This window comes from Meleagris gallopavo, chromosome 1 (genome assembly GCF_905368555.1).
Source record: "Meleagris gallopavo chromosome 1, MGAL_WU_HG_1.1, whole genome shotgun sequence".
Taxonomy (NCBI): domain Eukaryota; kingdom Metazoa; phylum Chordata; class Aves; order Galliformes; family Phasianidae; genus Meleagris; species Meleagris gallopavo.
The window spans coordinates 121,377,290-121,399,345 of NC_139404.1; the positions used below are offsets into that span (position 1 = coordinate 121,377,290).

General features: G+C 37.9%; 1 protein-coding gene across 1 annotated transcript; it reads right to left on the minus strand.

Annotated features, from left to right (window-relative positions):
- Nucleotides 1-2,387: 2,387 nt before the first annotated feature.
- TLR7 (toll like receptor 7) lies at nt 2,388-21,949 on the minus strand. Its single transcript, XM_010726471.4, has 2 exons — nt 16,219-21,949; nt 2,388-12,935 (listed from the first exon to the last, which is right to left on the minus strand). Exons 1-2 carry the CDS (start codon nt 16,219-16,221, stop codon nt 9,795-9,797), a joined length of 3,144 nt encoding a protein of 1,047 aa, XP_010724773.2. The 5' UTR covers nt 16,222-21,949; the 3' UTR covers nt 2,388-9,794.
- Nucleotides 21,950-22,056: the final 107 nt, after the last annotated feature.

The window sequence follows — 22,056 nt, forward strand, 5'->3', positions numbered from 1 at the left end:
TTCCTCTCCCATCTCCTTCAATTTTGTTGTGCTCAGAAACAGTTGTTATGCACACAACACTGCCTGTCACAAACCTCAACCATGTAACAGGTGGTGGAGGACCTCTGGGTAGTGTCCTCAGTAATGACTGAATTTCAGATACCATTTCTTTAACATTTTTAAAGTTGATAAAATTGCCTTTGATGTACAAAAAGGCTGGAGACCTTTCTTAGAGTATTCTTTAGGCTTAGTGTATCAATTCCAGTCCAGTGTAAAAATCTGAAAGTTCTAAAATTTGTCAAAATACACTTGAGTAATCCCTTGAATGCTCTTAAACTGTCATGATTTTAGAATACTTTATTCCTTTAGTTCTCCCAAGCCTCGCTTAAACTCAAAGCTCAGTGATGTTGCTTTTCACATACTAAAATAAGGAATTACAGTAGTGCAGACGAAGCAGTGTGCCCATTAAAATGGCCAACGTGAATATAGATTGTATTCTGGTCATTGACTTGTGGGCAAACACCTCCACATGAATAAAACATGTAGGGAACATCTGCATGAGCTACTGCAAGTCTTTATAGACTCTCTAGTAAGATAAGAAGTAGCCTGAAGGAAAGGCTTTTATGATGAAAAATGTTATGAAGTCACTATATTAGTGTAACTACTATAGTAGTTGCTACATAATTCAAAAATTGTTTACATTTACAACAGATGCAGAAATAAGCTGAAATACAGTTCAGTTTGCTACCCTACACTGCAAGGCACAGTAACACAAATTAAAAATAACCTAAAGCATTTTCACGATGAACAGAAAAAAAATAAATAAATAAGGATTTGTGCTGAAGGAGATAACTATTTATTTGTAGAAATGACAAATAAATGGTGGTAACAAATTTAGTGGTTTTTCTGCAATGAACTGAAAAAGAAATGCCTGTGGATTTGCAACATAAGCATGTCTTCTTTATCCCTTTAAACTGATATGAAGTTGCTTCCTGGATATACTTTGATTTTGTGCAATATGCAACATGCAATATGCAAAATCGTATGCAATATGATTTTATTTAATGCATAGGCATATGGGTGCATATGAAATATCTCATAGCAAATAGCTGCCACGAGAAATTGTATCATCTAAAATGAGGATAAAGCATAATGCAGAATATAGGCATTTGAGATTAATGTTGAGTCCATTTGTTTGCTCTGCGGAAAGAGTTCCCACGAAACAGGAAGTGGAAATAAGATAAAGGAGAAGGTCAATAAAAAGTATAAAGAAAAATAAGAAGTAGAGTCAATATATTCACTTGCTGGGTGGGCAGGCACATGATGATTAGCAGGCAGGGGAATGTGGGGATTCATTGAGAACTAACCATCTCATGATGGTTTTTTTTGAACAGAAACACATCAGATTGAAATTCTGATCACGCTGTAGTTTATACTGTTTCATTCTACCACCATATAATTTCTATTCAGCTATAGTATATGAAATTTTCCAGATCTGTCCATGAAAAATAACTACTATATTGCCGAGACACAAGAGCTACTCTGCTCTGCTGTGTATTTGGCTATGTATTACGATCCATTATGATTAGCTTTGATGCTGGGGGAAGTTCTTTACAGAAAGAATGCTAAGGCACTGGAACAGGCTGCCCAGAGAATCTGTGGATGCCCCAACCCTGGAGGTGTTCAAGACCAGGTTGGATGGGGCTCTGGGCAGCCTGGTCTAGTGCCAGATCTGGAGGTTGGTGGCTCTGCCTGTGGCAGGGGGGTTGGAACTTGATGATCCTTGGGGTCTCTTCCAACTCAAGTCATTCTATGATCCTTTATTAGGGAAGAAGAGAGAAAGAGAGTGCAAGAAGTTACCAGAAATTTAGGAATTTATGAACAAATTTAATGTAATTTTAAACTTAAGATATATATATATACATACATACACACACACACACACATATATGACCAATGTACCACAGTTAAAAAACACATAGAAGATTTGGAAATGAGTGTGATGCTTACATAGGATCCGGATATATTTATCTTTCATTCAGGGGTTCTTTTTGTCTGCAGAATTCCATAGTATCTGCTCATCCTTCTTAAGCTTACTTTCTTAAGTAGAAAGTCTGAGAAAACAGTTGAGCCTGATGGCCTAAAATGTGATTTTTTGTTTTCCCAAGAAAAGAGCTTTAATGAGCACCTAGGAGTCCACAGCAGATGGTGGCAGTCCAGCTCTTTCTGGAGTTGCTGCTTGTGGCAAAAGCTGGGCTGGGGCTCCCCAGGCTGCTCCCTCCTAGTTTTGTCATGCAAGCCAGCTGCCTCCATATGAAGCAAGCTGAGCATTGCTTCTTTTACCTCTCTGCTCATTGTGGCATTTGCTAGTTCAAATGTCTTCCCATGAGACACTGAAAAAAAGGAGCTTTATTTTTTCTTGTTTGAAAAGCAGAGCTGATTTATTCAAGAGAGAGAAAATGAGGAATTGATTTGATCATAACTCAGGGATAAAAAATGGGGGGAAGTGTCTGTAAGGAGGGCATTCTCTAGTCTACTAGATGAAGGGATAGAAGGGGGTCTGAAAAATGGGACCAGAAAAATACAAAAGAGAAATAGTGTTTGTATTTCTTTTTTTCAAAATGATGAGAAGGCTATTGGTGGAATAACCAAATACAATTTAAGGTCTTTAGAGTGTACTCATCTTGGATAATATACTGTAATATAGGAAGTCTAACAGTGAACAATGGGTAAGTTAAGCTGGTAAGTAATGAATATATTTCCATAGAAGATAATGCAGTAGATGTATTAGTTTTGAATAAAATATTCAAAAGAATTTGCTTCTTGCAAAAGAAGCTCAGTGATTTAAAATGAATGTATAAATTTCTGTAAGAAACAGATGACAAAAAATCCCTCCATTCTCTCTATATATTTCTGTCACTCACTGCATGTAAAATTACTAGTACAAGAAAATACTTAAGAACTGTTCCAGTCTTAGACCATCAGTTCATTTTTGTTCCTGAGCGTAGAATGTTACTTTGAGAAAATGTGTGTTTTGCACTTTTAGGTTCTTCTTTCTTTAGAATTATTTATTTATTTAGCATGATTTATGGGGTTTGTGATTTGTAGGATTTTTTTCCTATGAATACATAAACCACATTCTTTCTGTGAGATTTGCTGATGGATTATTCAAAATAGTTGAAATTGAGTTAATATGACATCAAAAATTACTTTTTTTTCTTATAGCTGAATGTGTTTTGGATATATGTGTATATGTACATATATGTGTACATATACCTACGTAACTGCTATGGGATTAATGTTTTTGCTTGAAGTTCAAGAATCTTGGAAGGACTGGATTTCACCTCAGAATAGGATTTTGTTCACATAATTTCAGCCACAGGAAGTAGAAATAAACTGGTTGGGAAGGAGTGTGTCTTCAGTTTGTGTTTTCAATATGTTTGTCCAATGGAGCAAGGGTTGCTAAAATCCTTTTTTGGAAGTTGCTGCTTTTGCATCACAAACGTGAGTTCAGAATAAATAAATGAGCACAGCTTAGTGACTGTGTTCCTACCAGCCCTCAAAATATGTTCCAAGATAACTGGAGAATTAAGTTATGAGATTTTATTATGAATGGGATGTAGCATCCAGCTACAATGTTCAAAAGCATAATCTTGTCTGAATATAATTCTTCCACATAGACTTGTGGATCTCAAATATTCTGAGTAAGTGCTGGGTCAGAATAATCTGTGAACAAGAAAACAAGAATATAAGGTAAAAATTCATTTTCTTTAACTTCCAGGATTTTTTCCTTCATAAACGGAGAGCAAAGAGAAAGTCTAATTGACAGCCTCTCTCTTTGATTGAAAGTTGAACATGATCAGGAAAAACACAAAACTGGGAATGTGTTTTTAAGCAACACCTACTTCTGGAACCTCTCATTCTTGTGAAATCATTAAAAAAATATTAAGTATGTTAGACTTGCAGATATCACTATACGGAGTACAGATAAACTCAGTGGCTAAGGCAGTGAAAATGAACATAACTTTTAAAAAGAAAGAAAATGTTCATGAAAAAAGAATAATGGAAATCTAAAAACTTCAGTTATGCAAGCTTACTTCAGTTTCTATGATTGTATAAATCCATTGTTAATCCTTTTATCATACCATTGCTAGGAAGAGCCTGAAACTTTATTTCCTTAAATGTTCCTGAGTGAGGTTGCACTGGCAAAGATGATTTTTATTTTGTGTATGTTTCCTTTAAAACGGCACAGTTATCTAGGTCTGCTTTTGTTCAAAACTCTGCTATTAGCAGTATGCCTCAGTAACAATAAAGGAAGGAAAGAAAAGACCAAATCGATAAGGCCACAGGTTTATATCATTGGTTATTCTAATATCACATCACCAGCTGCATATGTTGAACAAAAATACTCTCCCATCAAAACAATTTTTTTTTAATGTAACTTAACAGGACTTTCACCTACCTCAGCACAACCTCAATAATCTGTACACCCAAATTACAAATTTCTCTCAGTGTGTACATTTGATTCTCGTCTTAGCTATATTTCTAAGTAAATAATCCCATGTATAAGTGAATGTGCTCATTAATAAGCAATACATTCAGGTTGCTTTTACAGGTTGGATGGCTGAGTGTAGATTCATTTTTCCAGTTTCACCATCAGCAAATGGACAATGTAGAAGTAGTTTGACTTCTCTGTACCTTACTTTTCCCATTTATACTGCTGGAGATAATGGTGGATGAATGTGTACATCTTTTGCATTTAGACACATAATTTATCTTCCCAAATTAGGAGGCTAACTTCCACACACAATCAATGATAATGAGCTACAACAGAGGCAAGTGGGAAGAATTATAACTTGAATGACCTAATTATCTTGTTCAGAGTAAATGAGAGCTTATTTCCATAGTTAGATACCTTCAGATCAACATTTAGGAGAAGAAGAGGCAAACGGTATTCAAAAGACAAAAAATTTTTGCTGTTTTTGATACCCATTACCCAAAAGTGGGATCTACTACAGAACAAGGTCTCCTGATCTTTACGGAGTCTTTTAAAGATTCTAAAGTTCCTTTGCAAGATATCATGTTTCCTACAAAGTACTCCAACTTCATGTCATCTGAACAAGGACGTAAGATAATGCTATGTGGAAATTAGACTTGTTTTGACTTCCACAGGTCCTTTCCAATGTAAATCATTCTCATAGAGAGTCAACTTTAAATTCCTCACATGTGAAGCAAAGTATATATTCATATAAAACTATAATAGAATCATAGAATCATTAAAGTTGGAAAAGACCTCTAACATCATCTAATCCAACCATCCACCCACCATAAATATTGCCCACTAAACCACATCTCTATGTACTTCATCTACCCTTTCCTTAAACATCTCCAGGGACAGTGATTCCATCACCCTTTTAGGCAGCCTGTTTCAATGCATTGCCATTCTTTCAGAGAAGAAATTCTTTATAATACCCAATCTGAATTTTCCCTGGTGCAGCTTGCAGCTATTCCCTCTAATCTTAACACTGCTACCTGGCAGAAGAGGCCAACACCCAATATCAACCTCTGAGGAACAACACTCACTTCCAGTCAGCAGCTGGATTTAACCCAGTTCATCACCACTCTCTCTACGCTACATGCATAGTTACATGCCAGTTTTCACTGAGTTTCATTTAGTTTTCACTGTTCTTGTGCCACAATAACAATACCACCATATCTATAAACATTGCATTTTTCTGCTGATCGTACTAGAGTTGTAAAAATGTGATAAGTTTGCCAACATTCTTCCCTTCTCTTCTTTCTGTTTCTCCTTACTCCATGTGTAGTTGTTTTAGGCCATATAGACTGAATACCAAGTGTAGTCATTATCTAGTATAATCTTGCTAGTGAAACAGAGACTGACGAAGAATAGTTTTGGTTATCACATTTGCTGTTTATAGTATTTCTGATATTTTTCTGTCCACATGATATTGAAGATCAGCTTGGCACAGGTGCATATGTAAATCTGGAGCAAGATGATGACTCATGTAACTGAAAGCATCTGCAGTATAGTGGCTTACATCTGACCTAGTCACCATAGGAACATCTCATGGCTAATGGGGAGAAATCCTACTTTTGGTGTGGAATTACTTTGACTCACCTTAAGCCTCTGAATTAGGATGAGATAAGTGATATTTGTCATATGCCTCTATTTCATCTCTGAAAGGAGAATGAAGGTTAGACCTGTTAATGCAGCTGTAGATGCTTACCTTTAGGTTAGCCAAATATCCTTACACTCTTCTTCCTCATTGACTTCACACCAGTTCACAAGATATACCACTGTAAAACCATATGAAACTGGAATAGAAAACCTCTCACTCTACAGTGCTGTGTAAGTTCAGACACTCTTACACCAATCACACAAGCAATACCCAAAGTCAAAAATCAGTAGTTTGAATCTGTCAAAAAACTTCAATTTCTTGGTGCCCCCTTATAACGAAAGATTCCAGAAGGGATGAGGGACATGCTTATTTAATAAATGCATTCACTAAAATCCTAGCTAATACTAAATTCAATTATTTTTCCAATTAGAGACTTAGATTGTGCCTACGCTCACTGAAAAGCTGCTAGCTGCCATTTATGAAATGACTTCAAAAACAAACAATCAATCAATCAAACAACAATAAAACAAAGAAATATTAGAACAAATTCAGTTGTCCTCTGAGTACAGGAGTAATCTTTAGCCTGAAAAACATGTGAAGTCCTGGACAATAGACAGCCATCTCTAAATATATCCTGAAGCATTTTAAGAGAAGGATGTAGGCCTGTTTCAGCTAATTAGAATCATAGAATCATAGAATCACTCAGGTTGGAAAAGACCTTAATGATCATTGAGTCCAACCATGACCTAACCATATGACCCTGGTTGTAACAACCCTCCGCTAAATCACGTCCCTGAGCACCACATCCAAATGGTTTTTAAACACATCCAGGGATGGTGACTCAACTACCTCCCTGAGGAGCCTATTCCAGTGCTTAACAACCCTTTCTGTAAAGAAATGTTTCCTGATATCCAACCTAAACTTACCTTGATGCAACTTAAGGCCATAATACATCTTCTTCAAAGTGCCACAGAACACAGAAATAGAATGAGGGACGCAGAAATTATCATTTTAGCTTAAAATAGAAAGAGAGAGAGAAATTGGTGTTTCAGTCTTTCTCATTCTCTCCTTTTTCCCCTGGCTACATGTTTATTTGCAGGGTAAAAGCACAGGTATTGCAAAGTGTTTTGCCACATGAAAGTGGCAGTGGACTCTATTCTCTGTAATGAAGGATATGTCTGAGAGCAATAGCCCTAACATTGAGCAGTGCCATGTCAGTAGATCACTTGATTTCCACTTCAGATCACAGCACAGTTCAGCATCTCTCTCAGATACTCCCAAAAGTGTTCATGCAGCATCCTTGGACTCTCTGTGATCTTGCACTACAGCATGAGTAAGTCCCTTGCCACACCACAGGGTCAGAATTCTGTATATATACCCATTGCCATTCATTGCTTACCCATCCTTTGGTCACTTCTCAGTAGAAGAGTAGAAAATATTTCTCTCAACCTCAGGTATTCCAAGAAGTTTTATGTCCTGGCACTATCCACTCAGGCTGAAAAAGAAAACTGCTCTGGACAGAAGTGCTTTGGGGAGAAAGGGAGACATGGCGTGGCACTAATTGAGGGACAGAAGTTCTTAATTTAGCATTCCCTTATGAAGAGAGTTGCATTAGATCTCACGTTATTCTATTTGCAGACACAGATTGTTTAGGCTTACAAACACAATCCTTACAAGGTATTACTTAAAATATAACCATAAAACGCCCACTCTGCTAACTATGCCCTTCTCTTTCTCATGCTTCAGATATTCATCAATAAAACTGTTGTGACAAACTGGGGGAAAAATAACCCTCTTATTTTCTGTAACATTATGTGAAGTGTGGTTTGTTTTTGTTGTTTGTTTGTGTTTGCATTCTTGTACGTCTAGTTGCCTAGAACTAAATCAAAAAGGAGTTGTTTGAGGAAAGGACTGGGCAGAAATGTAGGTGAATAAGTGCAGGAGGCAGCTAAGTAAGTTCTAAGCAGCAGTAAGGCTTTGAGAGAGATGAGAGAAACTGTCCAAACTGTATTGTAGACAGAAGTGCAAGGTGTAACACACGTAAGTTTATATTGTCATTGAAAAGACTCCAGCTGAATTACTTTCATGTGTTTGTATAAGGATGCACTATGAACTAAAGCAGGGAGCAGGCTCAAGTATTTATTTTCCTGAACAGTTTTCTTTACCTCGTTAGGATAAGTCTAAAGTCAAGCCCATTCCCAGTTCACACTTTCAACAGCTGCTGTGGGAAATAGATCTGCTGGGAGAACAAGAAGGCAAAGAAAGTTCGAAGATGCTCTGTAGCAATAACAACATGGCTAAAGAAACAGTCAGGTGGGTGCTATCCTTTTACAACTTGGTCTTACATGTTTTGTACTTTGATAGTGTTTTGTTGTGGAGAAAGTCTGGGCAGCCAGAGGCAAATGAATCAGTCATATTAGCATGATCTCATGTTCCAGCACTGGCTGGATTTGCTGACGTGGTTCCAGTTCATAAACACAGAGGGCCTTGATGGAAACAGGGAAGCTGCGCTTCTACAGCTGACTGCGCAAGACTGGAGAGAAAGTCTGAAACTTCAGGAAGCAGATAGCTCAGAAAGCAATCAAGAAAGCAAGTGAAACACAAAATGAACATATTGTTTGGAAACTACCAGTAAATCAAAGGATTTCTATCACTCCATAACGCAGCCACTGTTTTTTGCTACTCTTTCCATCTCTCTCAACTTCTTTTTTCCTACCTTCCTTTCTTTCTCTTCTCTCTTTTTCTTTGCTTTTTTTTTCTTTTTTTTTTTTTTTTGCTTCCCTCCCAGCCTATCTGCTTGCTGTCCTGCGTTCCTTTTTCACTCCCATGTGACAGCTCCATGCAAAGATTCCCTCTATCTTGTAGTTCCTCCTGATTCACTGTTTGCAAGTTCTTCTGACTTGTTTCTCTTCTCTCACACTTTCCCATTTTGGTACATGCAAGTTCTTAAAAATCTTTTCCGATTTACAACCTTTGTGACAATGCAGCAGTGGGAGATGGGAGATCTCCCATACCACATCCAAGCTTCTGCCATAAATTCTACCAGCATATCATCTCCCCAGTGGCTAGGGGTGTTGCCCCCTCAAGAACTGGTAGGCTCAGCAGATGGAAGCCTGAATTGCAAAGTTAATCATGCATACACTTCCCCAACACCTAAACATGAAATTCACCTATTTTCTGAAATTAACATTTTGTGTTTTTTCCTGTTTTCATAAATACACACAAATGCATTAACAATATTTTTCTATTAAAATAACATTTACTCCAACAGGGATCCAAAGAGCAGCAACCTCAAGCATGACTGAACTCCTCCTGGCAGCTTGGGAACTAGATTGAGCTGATCAGTTGTTTCATTCACACTTGACCCAGCCAGGTGATGTCAGATGTTCTCCAGTGAATAGAAACTGCGAGTGGTGACTCTGTTGCATCTTCTCTTGCTGCAAATGCTGAATGAGGTGTGCATCAGCTAAACATCTGTGCTGGCAACAGTTTATATTTAATGTTGTCATAGCAAAACAATTGAATCATTATCTTTGGAACAGACTGTGCATTTCATTTTTGGGTATCATATCACAATTATATGTATCCTCTCCACTTTCACACTTTCTCCATAGCAACTTCAGTATCTTTTCCTCACCACACATAGTTAACAGTATTTTACAAGGAGCAGTAAAGCTAAACAGTTTCCTGGAGAAGTTTGTTGTAAGCCAGGGTATTGTTCATAGCTATGGCATTTTTCAGACACTGCCAGAAGTAGGGCTGAGATCGAGGGTTAGTTGGCCATTCCAGAACAGAACTTCTGCACAGCCTCTTCCTCAGCCGAACATATCGGGACTTCTGTAATACTCTCTCAAGAAATATCAAGATAATCACATCAATTTTTTCATCAAGAAGTCGTTGATGGGCCATGTAAAATGTTGTCTTGAAAGTGCCACTTTTAATATACTTGTTGGTCAGCACAAATATGGTCTTTTTGCTCAGTTGAATACTCTGGGAAAGGTTGTCAAAGACTGGCTGCCCTGGAAGCCAGTCTCTTTCTTCCAAGCATAAATTGAACTGTTTGGCTTTTTGATCTTCCAGCTTTTCAACCAATTCTGTCATCACCCATTCATTCACAGCCAGATCAGTATTGTCATAGGCAATAAAAGCATCATAGCAGGCATCTGGTAAAGGTAAACGCCTATAGCCTTTCAACTTGGCAGTACAGTAATGATAGCTATACCACACATCCCAGAAATAGAAGTGACTCATAACTGCAAACGTTATTAAACTTAGGACAGCTGAAGTTGATAAAGCATACATGATCAAATAGGATGTGTCCAGCTCACAGGTATTCAGATCCAGGAAAACCAAGCTCCTTCCTTTGTGTGCCCCTGGACCAGCACAGGTCACATCTGTGGCCAGAAGAGGAATTGTCACATGAGTCTGATTGATCCACCCAACAAACCACACTGCATCACAATTGCACTTGAAAGGATTGTTGTGCAAAAACAGCATCCTCAGGTTGTTTATGATATTTTCAGGGAAGCTAGATTTCTTAATTATTTGGATCTTGTTTGAACTGAGGTCCAAGTATGACAACTTAATGGCACCTTTGAGAAAATATTTGGTTATCCGTATAATACGATTGTTTCGGAGTATCAGTTCTTGGAGAGTTGAAGTGCAATTGGACAGCTTTCGGGGAACAGTAGTCAGAAGATTATTGCTGAGGTCCAGAGTTTTTAGCTTGGTCAACAGGTGGAGTTTTCCCCAGTTGAATGTCTTCAAGTGGTTACTGGTTAAGTTTAGTATCTTGAGTTCTGGAGGCATAGCCGAAAAAACATCAGGAGGTAAAAAGCTGAGCATGTTAGAGGAAATATCCAGTTGTTCCAGTTTGGTCAGATTCTTGAAGAATGACAGATACTCAGTCTTCCCATCTGCCCAAAAAATATCTAAACGATTTCCTCTAAATTCTAAAGTTTGAAGAGATTGACTTTCCATCCCCATGCTAATAGAGGTAGAAATCTCATTCTCGTTCATCATCAGCTTCTTCAGATAGGCCAAGTTTTTCATAAAACTAAGCACATGACTAACACCTTCTGCCAGAAAGTAATGTTTGTTATTGCTCAGATCTAGAATTTCTAAAAATTTCAGCTCTTTGAAAGCAGTTGAGTATAGCAAATCAATCCTGTTGTTAGAAAAATCCAGATATTTCAATCCAGACAGGTAGTAGAATTCGCTTCCATTTAAAGTTTGACTTATGGCATTACCTGACAAGTTGAGGCACTTGAGGAAACTAAGATCCTGGAAGTCTACAGAGTTAACAAAAAATATATTGTTTCTGCTTAAATCTAGAGTTTTTCCATAACTCATGCAATCTCCATTGACTGAAGGTTGGTAGGAATCAGCCTCTTTGTCTTTGGACTTGCAACTTCGACCATACTCATCATACCTAAAGTAATGCATCTCTTGTGAAACCTGCCTGCTATATTGCTCTACTGTAATCCTGGGATCAGAGCAAAATCCATAAAAGTTACTTTCACCTGAAGAAGGAGAAATTTTATTCAGTGAGAGATCTATGATTTTGAGAGCTTGGAATTTCTTGAACACTCTTAGGTCAGCAATTTTAATAAAATTAGTCCCAAGATCCAACACTGTCAGATTTCTAAGACTGAGTAATGGATCTAGATTTCCTTCTCTCAGTTCTTTAAAGACATAACCCTTGATTCTTAGGGTTTCCAGGTTAGAGAGGGAGGAAAACGTCTTAGACAGATTCAAGGATGGAGAATACATCTGCAATTCAAAATTAAAGGACAGATCCAGCTCTACAAGACTGGGGATAAGCTTCAAAAACTGAGCGTCTCCAATCTCCTTTATGAGGAAGTTTTGGGAGAGGTCAAGGTTTTTGAGATTCTTGATGTTTTTAAACCAGCTGCTTGGTATACTCCGAAGAGAGTTACTGTGAAGTCTCAAAATTCTTAATTTTTTCAAGGAATAAAAAGCCTTTGAATGAATCTTAATTGAGATATTAGGACAGGGAGTACAAGGATACGGAGCGTTATAGCAACGTGGGCAATTGCCACTGAGATCAAGAATTTCTAGGTTGTGAAGGGTACTTAAATCATGTTCCTGAACTTCTTGAATTCTGTTATTGTAAATATACAATTCCTTTAAAGTTGAAGACAAATTGGGTGGAATAAAAGTTAAGTTATTAGACTTCAGGGATAGTACTGTCAAATTTTTCAGATTCAGAAAGGCTGTTTTTTCAATTCCAAAAGAAACATTGCACGGATTACGGTAGTAACAATTCTGTCCCAGATACAGTAATTCTATATTTCTTAGCCCTGAAAAAGTGTTTTTTTTAATAGAAAAAATTCTGTTTGCTTCCAGACTCAGCAGTCGTAAAGTAGCAGGAAGATCCTGGGGTATTTCTGACAGTTGGTTTGCATCCAAATACAATGACTTCAGTCTTGTCAGAGCAGCAAAACTGCCATTCTCAATTGATGGTGGTGTGGTGCACACGCTATCTTTGGGCCCCAGTCTGACAGGCACGCAATTGCATCTGAAGTCAATCTCCACAAGGTTTTCAAGCTGAATAAAGGATGCTGGAGAGATATGGGGGATATGGTTAATAGTCAGGGTCAAGTTAGTAGCGTTTCCAGGGATCCCTCTGGGGACTTCCGTGAGGTGACGATCACTGCAGTCTACTCTCACAGTACCTTCAAAGGCTTCCACATCACAGGGTAAAGTTTTGGGAAACCAATATCCCAATAGCAGCATTGGAAATAAGAAGAGCAAGACAATCAGCAGTGCATTTGACATCTTTGCATGACGTACCTAAAAATAAGGAAGTAGGGAGGTATTAATCAAATGCAATGGCAACAAATGTCACAGGACATGTATTTGGCTTGCCCCAGTACATGTCTAACCTAGGATCTTGTCTCACGCTGGCCAGAAACGGATGTGTAGGAAGGATTCTAAGTCTGGGAGAAAGCATGTATTGACATTTCCTCAAATGCTTTTTTCCTCAAATGTTTCCTCAAATGTTTTTTTTTTTTCTATTATAATTAAATATTGCACTGATAAGACAAATATCACTCTCTAAATAGTGAATCATAAAGAAATTAAGGAATCTGATAAAAAAAAAAGACAAGGTATGTAATTATGTTTCTGTGAATTTTCTTTATTTAAGGGTAAGCAGTGTTAGATATCCAGCAGAATGCAGCTTTATAATACACATAAATGAGCAAAGTAAATTTTTAGAAGGAATTGAAACAAAGAAAAAATAGCCAGTTAAAATCTAGTATAAAATTTCAAAAACACACAAACAGCTGCATGTCTAATTCAAATTTCATGCAAGCATTCTTTATTTGTTATGAGCCAGAACAGATGCAGGGTTGACCAAAACCAGCCAATGGATGTGCTTCAATATCCTTTAATAGCAGCTTACATTTTCACTGTCCAGTAAGGAGAAAGGGTCCAGGGGGCTCTACATTAATTGTAGGTCTAAATATAAAAATAAAAGGAATTTAAAACTGAGTATGTCTCTTAAAAGTATCATAGTAATTCAATACATAGAAAGACCTGCTCACTGCATAGACAGTATGGGAAAACACTACTGAGAGTTTCCTTAAACATGTTTTGTGTATGACGTATATGTGTATGATGTATAGATTAACTGGGACTTCCTGTTTTATGCTCTGTTTACATACAATAGTGTGTAGTCCTTTCAGTATGGAAGAGTTTCTTTGTTATTTCAGATAACAATGCTAAATCTCCTGTTCATCTATGTATCTGGAGGAGAGCTCTACTGACTAGCGAGGCAGCAAATGGAAGCGAAGCTAGATCAAATCTCTCTGCATTTCTGCTCTCTAGATTCAACAACTAGACAGAATCACTTTGGGGATTCATTCAGTGAGCTTTTGAATACAAGGCCCCAGTATGGATGGAAAAATGCAGAAGTCTAGTGCAGATCTTGAGTTCTCTATTTTTGCACTTGAAAATATTCTAGTATTGGAAGCCTTTCCTCCACTGTGATCTCTTTTCCTTTTCTGAGGAAGAGCTACAGAATCTTCTTCTCTTCAATGAGTCCACAGAAAATGGAAATTTGGTTAAATATCCAGATTGGTAGTCATCATCCAACATTTTTACAAGTACTCAAGGAAAGCTGCTCATGAATTCCAAAGCAATGAGTCATATCTCATTATCTTCAATTCCTGTGAATCATTAGTTGTATCAAAATAATCTTCATTTACTACATACTAGTTCGCTTCGGAAACTCACCCAGACTGAAGACATGGATCAGATCATTCACCAGTGTCTGCAGTACAGTCTAACCAGTAAACTTTAGAGGATGCTTAACTTTTCTAATTTCCTAACATAGACAAGCACTTGAATGAAAATGATGAATAAGAATAATCAGAGCAAGAGGGAGCTAATTGGAGAAGATAAAATACATTTGTTTCATTTGACTATCCTTTTTTTTTTTTTTTTAAGACTTCTTTATTTCTGAATTAATACGGACAAGAAAGTGGGAGGGAGAAGGAGGGACACTACCATTAAAATTAATTACATAGAAAACTGAGGGTCTGTCTTTCAATGAAAAGAGACATTTGGGTACATTATTGTAAAAATTCTGCCTTCCTTCTTTTCAAGGAAACACACTGAATTATTCATGTAATGACATTTTATTAGACTAGCAAAAATGCTAAGTAACGGTGCATTTAATTTTATTTATTGGTGCTATTCAACTAAATCCATGCCATGACAGCAAGCCTGGGAAAAAGAATGGCCGTGGCAACCACTGGAACCTGTGTTGAGTGGCTATTTTAAAATAAGGAAGGAAAACCTGCTGCCAACACAGGTTTGCTACTGTTGAGGAAAAGTCAGTCAGAATCAAGGTTTTGGGGTTTGCTAACTCAAGTTAAACCCCTCTATCCAAGCTCTAAATTAGGACTTGGACAACATGACATTGCTGCCTAGATCATCGCCAACTTTCTCTGTGCATTTGTACTCAGATCCTACACTTGGGGACTAAATTCTAGGCACTTAACTGTATTCCTCAATGCAGTACCATCAGCCTGGACTGCACTGGTATCTAGGAGTAAGCAGGGGAGAAGGGTGGGGCCCCTCTCCAGAGCTGCTCAGCCCTCACAGCATGGAGGGAGTTGCCCGGATATAGAGGCACTGCACTACTAGAGGCCTGAAAGCAGGCGCAATGAATTTGGGACATCAAAGTCTTCAGGAACATCTTTGAAAGTTCCTTCTGGTGTCAAAAAATTGCCTACAGAGACTTGTAAAATGCTCAGATTTTGAATGCACACCTGCTGCTATATTTTTAGGAATCCAGGCGTCTTTGCAGAGCAAACCTAGCTCTTACTCTCTTTGCATTTCATTTCTCTGCAAAACTTGCATCTCCATGTCCCTGTGTTATTTTGCATGCAAATTGTTGCAGTCTGGTGCTGTGTAACTGTTCACATGCAACACGCTTTGTACCCAATACTGTACTAGAAAAAATAAAGAAGACAGATAAATTAAGAGGAATAAGCAATCACAGAATAGAGGTTGGAAGGGACCTCTGGATATCAGAGTCCAGTCCCATACTAATGCTGGTTACCAACAGTAGGCAATGCTGACTTGTGCAAAGTCCTTGCATTCAGAAACATAGTTTAGAAGTACAGCTGAGATATGCATGAGAGTTGTCCTTTTCTCTGTGATCTATGTTTGTGTTTATAGTTTCAGAAATACTTCTATTCCAATATTAACTGAGGATATATAAAAATCCATAACTGAATTCCATCTGATTTGTGGCGTTCTTCAAATATTCAGAAGCAGCAGGACTGTAAGTGTTCCTTATGCATTTTAAAAGGTGAAAGAGCGAAAGGCCAGAGAGCAATGAGCAACACAGGAATTACAACTAGTAGAAAACACTTTACTATACTCTTCACGTAGTATATTAGTATAAAACTCTCATTTCCTATCATTATTAAAATTGCAACTTATAGCCACCCCAGCAAATTTGAACATTTAAAAGCAGAATTTGAGAATATAGTCTTGAAAACCTCTCCCAGTAGTTCCAGCCCAAGAGCACTAACAACTTTAAAATGAAACTTTCACCTACCATTTTCTGTGTGCTGCCACCTCTGAAAGATTTGTCATGAGAAGAAACTGTAAATCAGAGCAGGAAAAAACAGCATAAAGGAGGTCTTCACTGGTTCAGATCCCGTAGAGAGGAGTGGCATAACTCACTCAAGACAACAGCAGCAACCAGTGCTTTATCGTTCTTCTCTTCAGCTGAACTGCCGCTTGAGAAATAATTAAACATGAAACAACTGCTGCAATCCACTTCCTCAAATATCTGGCTTTAAAATTAAAACAGCACTACCTCCGTTACTCCTCCACTCCTCATAAAAATAACTGAATACTCATATTTTTTCCGTTTTAAGCAGATTCCCATGTTGCTCATAAACCCATGTGCTGTTGCAACAACAGGGTTTTTTTGTTGTTATTTTTCATCTCATGCTGAAACTTTCTCTGTTCTCTGCCACTTCTGAGCATGCTTTTCATTTTAAACTCCACTGTTTACCTGTCCACGGTGTTAGAGCTCAAGGATCTATAAAGAATCCAAGATGCCACAGGGAATCCCAAAGGAGTGCAATTGCCAAGTATTTGGAATGAGAAAGTGAGGTTAATCAGACAGGAGGGATGTGTTACGCAAGGGCAGCATTCACTTCAGGCAATACAGATTTGCAGTAGCTTGAGTTCCTTCTTTTTTAATTGCAAGTTCTATGACCACAAAGAGACAAAGTGAGCTTGACATAAACAATATTTTAGATTTGGAAGTTCAATCATTTTTTTTTATTATTATTGGAGGTTCATTTCAGCTGCTAACAGCTTTAAGAACTGGCCTTTAACCGAGACCTGTAAGCAGCTAAGTCTCTTAAGATTAATTCTTAGTGTAAGAATGTCTATTAAGTGAATGAGACTTGTGGATAGGGAACCAAAACAAACCAGAAAACCAGAGCAGAAAGCGAGCTTTAACTGCAGTTATTCACCTTGTTGTAAAGCAAATGTGCTTAATTAATTGTGTCATCATTTAAATAGGAGAATGGCAGGGCATAGGCTGGACTGCAACCGTTGATTTTTTCAAGAACCTTGACACGTCTCTGGATCTGGAGCATTACACTGGAACAGACTTTAAGCATGAAGTGCTTAATGCCCACTAACATGAGTTACATGTCAGTTTTCTAAGGCACAGTGTGCAGCCACCTAACCCAACGACTGTCTATGGCTACTCAGGGCCTTTGGAAACCTCTCCAGCAATCTGCAGCTTCAAACTTTGATAACTTTGATAGCTGTACCGTCACATCGGTGTCTCTTTCAGACCGAGACTGATTTCATTTTTCTCATGTTAGGAACTGCCCGTCACTCAGCCAAGAGCATGAGAGTTTCAATTCCGCACAGAGTGAAACTGTAACTTTAGCTGAACTCTAACTTAATCACAGAGTGCGAATGTTGTTTTTCTTTTTTCCAAGCTAAGAAATACAGGCAGCAAAGCACAGTTTTTTCCTATGGGTGACATAAGCAAGGGGGAGCTCGGGATTCACAAAATTCAGAGCTGTAATTTGTTTTCTAGAGGCAGAGGGAGTCACTAACTTGCTGAGTTTTAAAGCACAGGTTTCCCTCAGACTTTGTGCAAAATCTCTTTGGCCTGCTGTGAAACACAAAGTAACTGAAAGAAGCAAAGTCCTTTCTATCACATCACCTGTTTGGAAAAGACACATCAGTCACAACGCACGTATTCTGCCACCTCTGTGAACAGAGAATGCAACTTAAACAAAGCTAGAGACTTTAACATCCCTCATTCTCTGATTTGCCTTTCATTGAGCTTGAAATCAGACTGATGAACGTAGAACTGTTTTGTGCTTTTTTCTTCTAAATCAAAACTTACAGAATATTGCTGTAGCTTATTTACAAAATCAGGATGCCACTGCATTTGCTTTAAAGCTGGGTAGCATAGTTCAAGTTGTAAAGTTTTACAGTAATGTCTTTTCTCTGAAGAGATAATCCTCACACCAAGCATTGTGATAGCACCCCAAGTATTCATGGTGAATATCCCTTTCAGTGTAGCGTTGCCTAATTTACCAAGGAAATGATCACAGAAATTGCTCAACTTTTAAAATACATAAGCTGACTCCTTAAACTACTGCAGACAGATGTACAAAGAAAACCACAGAGAAAAATGGATAGCAGAATTGAGGAAACGATAACGAAATCATTTGCAGAAACCTTAAGGAGCACACAAACATAGAACCTCTGCTGAGAGCAGTTGTAGAAATGCATTTGTAGGCACTAAAAATAACCAAAACAGTAAACTGCAAACAATGGCAGAGAAGACCAGACTATTCCAAGAATTGAGAGTGGCTTTCAGCATCACAGAAATTCCCATTTCATTTCAGAAACTCCAACTTCTAAAAACCAATTGCCCAGGCAATCACAGCACCAAAATTGATCACCTGGTGTTTTCAAATCAATTATGCATTTTCTGAAAGCATAGGTACTTGGCATTTCTGTTCCTGAGTCTCCGACAAAGTAGGAAGCAGGCATCTAAAAACACTGGAAATAAGACAGTTTCTACACTCAGCGCTGCTTCTGTAGCATTTCTGTTCCCTTCTTCCTAAAGGATCAATAGATAGGGTAGGCAGAGGCATGACTTCTTTCCTCTGCTGAAGGAACAGAAGTGCTAAGGCAGCAACACTGGAAGAGGAGATGAGCACAAATGCTGGCAAAGCACACAGCTGGCATGTTCGGGGGGAGTTTGGGCATTTATAGCTTGGATATCCTCCAATCCAATTTCTTACGGGTGAAGTGACTAGCCTACAGGACCATGGTGATTTGAAAAGCTTCATGTAGATAATCTTGCCACGGTATATGACATTTTTCATAAGTAAGAGCTCTGAAGGAGTGCTAAAATAACTTTTGCAGAACAAACTGAAACATGGACACTGGTAAACCCAATCAAACGAAAAAGAAAGAAAATAGCTTAAGATCAGGCCAAACAATGGAAAGACAAACAGATTCACCAATTTATCAGGCTTTTAGAGGTAATGCAACCTTATATTCTCAGTTATTATGAGGCTTGATATTGCCTTTTAAAAAAAAACTTTAAAGGCTCCTCAAGTAAGCGCAGATATCTATTTCTACCTACACACACACTGATGTTCACTCAATTTTTGCAGTAACTACCTGGGAGCTCAAATCAACGTTTAATAATCTTTCCCTTCTTTTACCTTTCCCTCCAAATACAACACAGCCCTAGAGAAGAGATGACTGAATCCACTCACAGGTGTCTGACAGGGATGAAATTAACTTTTTAATAGCAGCCTGCACATCGCTGTGTTTTGGGTTTGTGACCAACACTGTGTTGACACCAGTGATTTTGCTATTGCCAAGCAGCGATTGCAGCACTGAAGATTTCTCTGCTCCTCACTCTACAGGATTAGGCAAAGATGCTGGGAAAGGGGACAGCTGACCCTAGTTTACCCGGAAGGGACATTCTTTACCCTATGACACTGTTGTCAGGGATAGAACCATGAGGGGAAGTTTCTTCCAAGCAGCCATTGCTCAGAGCGTGACTCAGGTACCGGGCTGCTAGCAGGACGTGGCAACTGATTGCTTCTGCAGCACATTCACCATCCACACTCCTATTTTCCTTATTAAACTGTCATGATCTCCACTCACAAATCTTTCTCCATTTCTGTCCTTCCAAGTCTCTCGTCCCACCTGCTACCGCGGAGTGAACAAGTAGCTAGGCGCGAGCTAGGCTGCCAGCCAACATCAACCCACCTGCTGGCTACCAGAAAGGGACCTGTGCAGCACACATGAACGTTCATACCTGTGCTCAGATACATTCCCAGTCTTAACATGACCTGGTCCTTTGATGTTAAAACGCTGGAGTTTATAGCAAAAGCTTTCAGAAAGACTGCAAACTTTAAGTACTTTTATTGAGAAAGGCAAAAGTTTGTACTTCCCATTAGGGCAGCAGAATGGAACTAATGAAAACAAGTTTTGTAAATGGCAACTAAAACCTCTAAGTTCAGCTACGCAGTCTAGTATTTTTTTCTTTATTTTCAAAATTTCTGTTCATAATTCCTACCTAACTGAACTATGCTAACTAATCTTCACACAAAAATCCCCACTTGGGCCAGGGAAAATTTAAAGCACTAAAAAGCAATAAAGAATAATAACATCAAGTTTTCTACCTCCACAAAAAGCTATTTCTATGACTGCTGTCAAAATGGATGGGATATTTCACACAGCTCTTGGAATTCACCAATAACTTCATGATCACTTCAAATGTGAAAGATGTGGCAGACACAAACATTACTACATTCTCCTTTTTCTCTTTCCTTACCATTTAATCTTGTTAAATACAGTGGTTTTGCTTACAACAACTTGAGAAATAAAAGCTTCAGCCGTTCATAAAGCATTAATTCAAATTCCCATAGATATTTAAACATTGTGTCATTCTCAGACTGTATAAAGGAGAAGGATGATCTTATGATACAGTTGTGTACCAGTCTGGTGTGAATAACAGTTCATTCTTACATCCAAGAGAGCTGTGGATGATTTATGAGCAAGGTTTGCATGAATATCACCACATTCTTCCCTATTTGACCTGTGTAGAAGAAAAAAAGTAACTAAGGCATAAAAGCAATCTCTCTGGACAAGTAATTTAAGTAATTTTAATGTTAGTGTTTACAATACCGGTGCACAGTAAGGGCAGACAATTCAGCATAAACAGATGTAATTTTTAAGAAGTGCAACTGACATCACATATTAAGTATATTGTAGACCTTATCACTATACGTAAGGTCTACATTTTGGTATAATTACGCAGCCATAGACTTCAACTGAAAAATTTAACTGCACAGTAATATTTTCAAGACAGTAGGAAAAAGAATCTTACTTTTATGAATTGTTTTACTAGTCAGAATAATCTAATTTTCATTGTATTATGAAGTATTTAAAAAAAAAAAGCTCATGAGAACTGAATTCCCATCACAGTATCTTATACACACATTTCTGTGTTCATTACTAAAAGTAGTATGTTTGATTCATAGAATAGAGAAACACACAGAAGAAACAGACTTTGTCCTTTTAATTATTTTTTTCCCCAGAAACTTTCTTAGGGGGAAAAAAAAATACTGTCTGTCTTAAGACTGTCTTACAGGGAAAAAATGCACTTCATAGTACAACACCACGTCACTATAAATACACTTTAAAATAAATAAGGTAGTCTTACTTCATCCTATCTTATGCTCCTCCATTTAACAACTGCAATTCCAGGTAGAAAATTAACTTTTCCCATTATCTAGGTGCAGGGACAATACCTCAACACACACCAACTCTTACAACCTAACAGGAAGACTGAAAATGCCCCATAGAAAATTGTAGACCCAGAAGTACAGTGTCAGATATATTTTCTCCCCATAATCCATTACTGTCTGCATTACCACTACTTAACCATAGGTTGTAACAACTTAAGAGACAGAACTGTTTTCGTAACAACTTCAATTCTCTAATGCTGAAGGATAAAAGACTGCCTCATCTACCATAATGCACTGACTGCAGAGTTAATTCTGCAGTACTTCATGATAGCAAACTGAAGCTCTATTGACCATGCAGTTTAAGACCAGTATTTCAGATTCTTTTTAATCAAGTAAATGTGGGTAGAAACCAATGTTCATGAATGTAAGTGTATTTAAGTTTACTGTTTGGACTGTGCATAATGAAGCTTTACAATACTAACAGGAAAACAGCCATGAAATGACTTGTACGGACTCAAGGAATATTAAAAACTACAGGAAACAAAATAAATTCAAAACAAACTGCTCATGATTCAAGATTGGTCCTTATTACTGAAATGCAAGAAATGAATCATCCCAGGATACTGAAG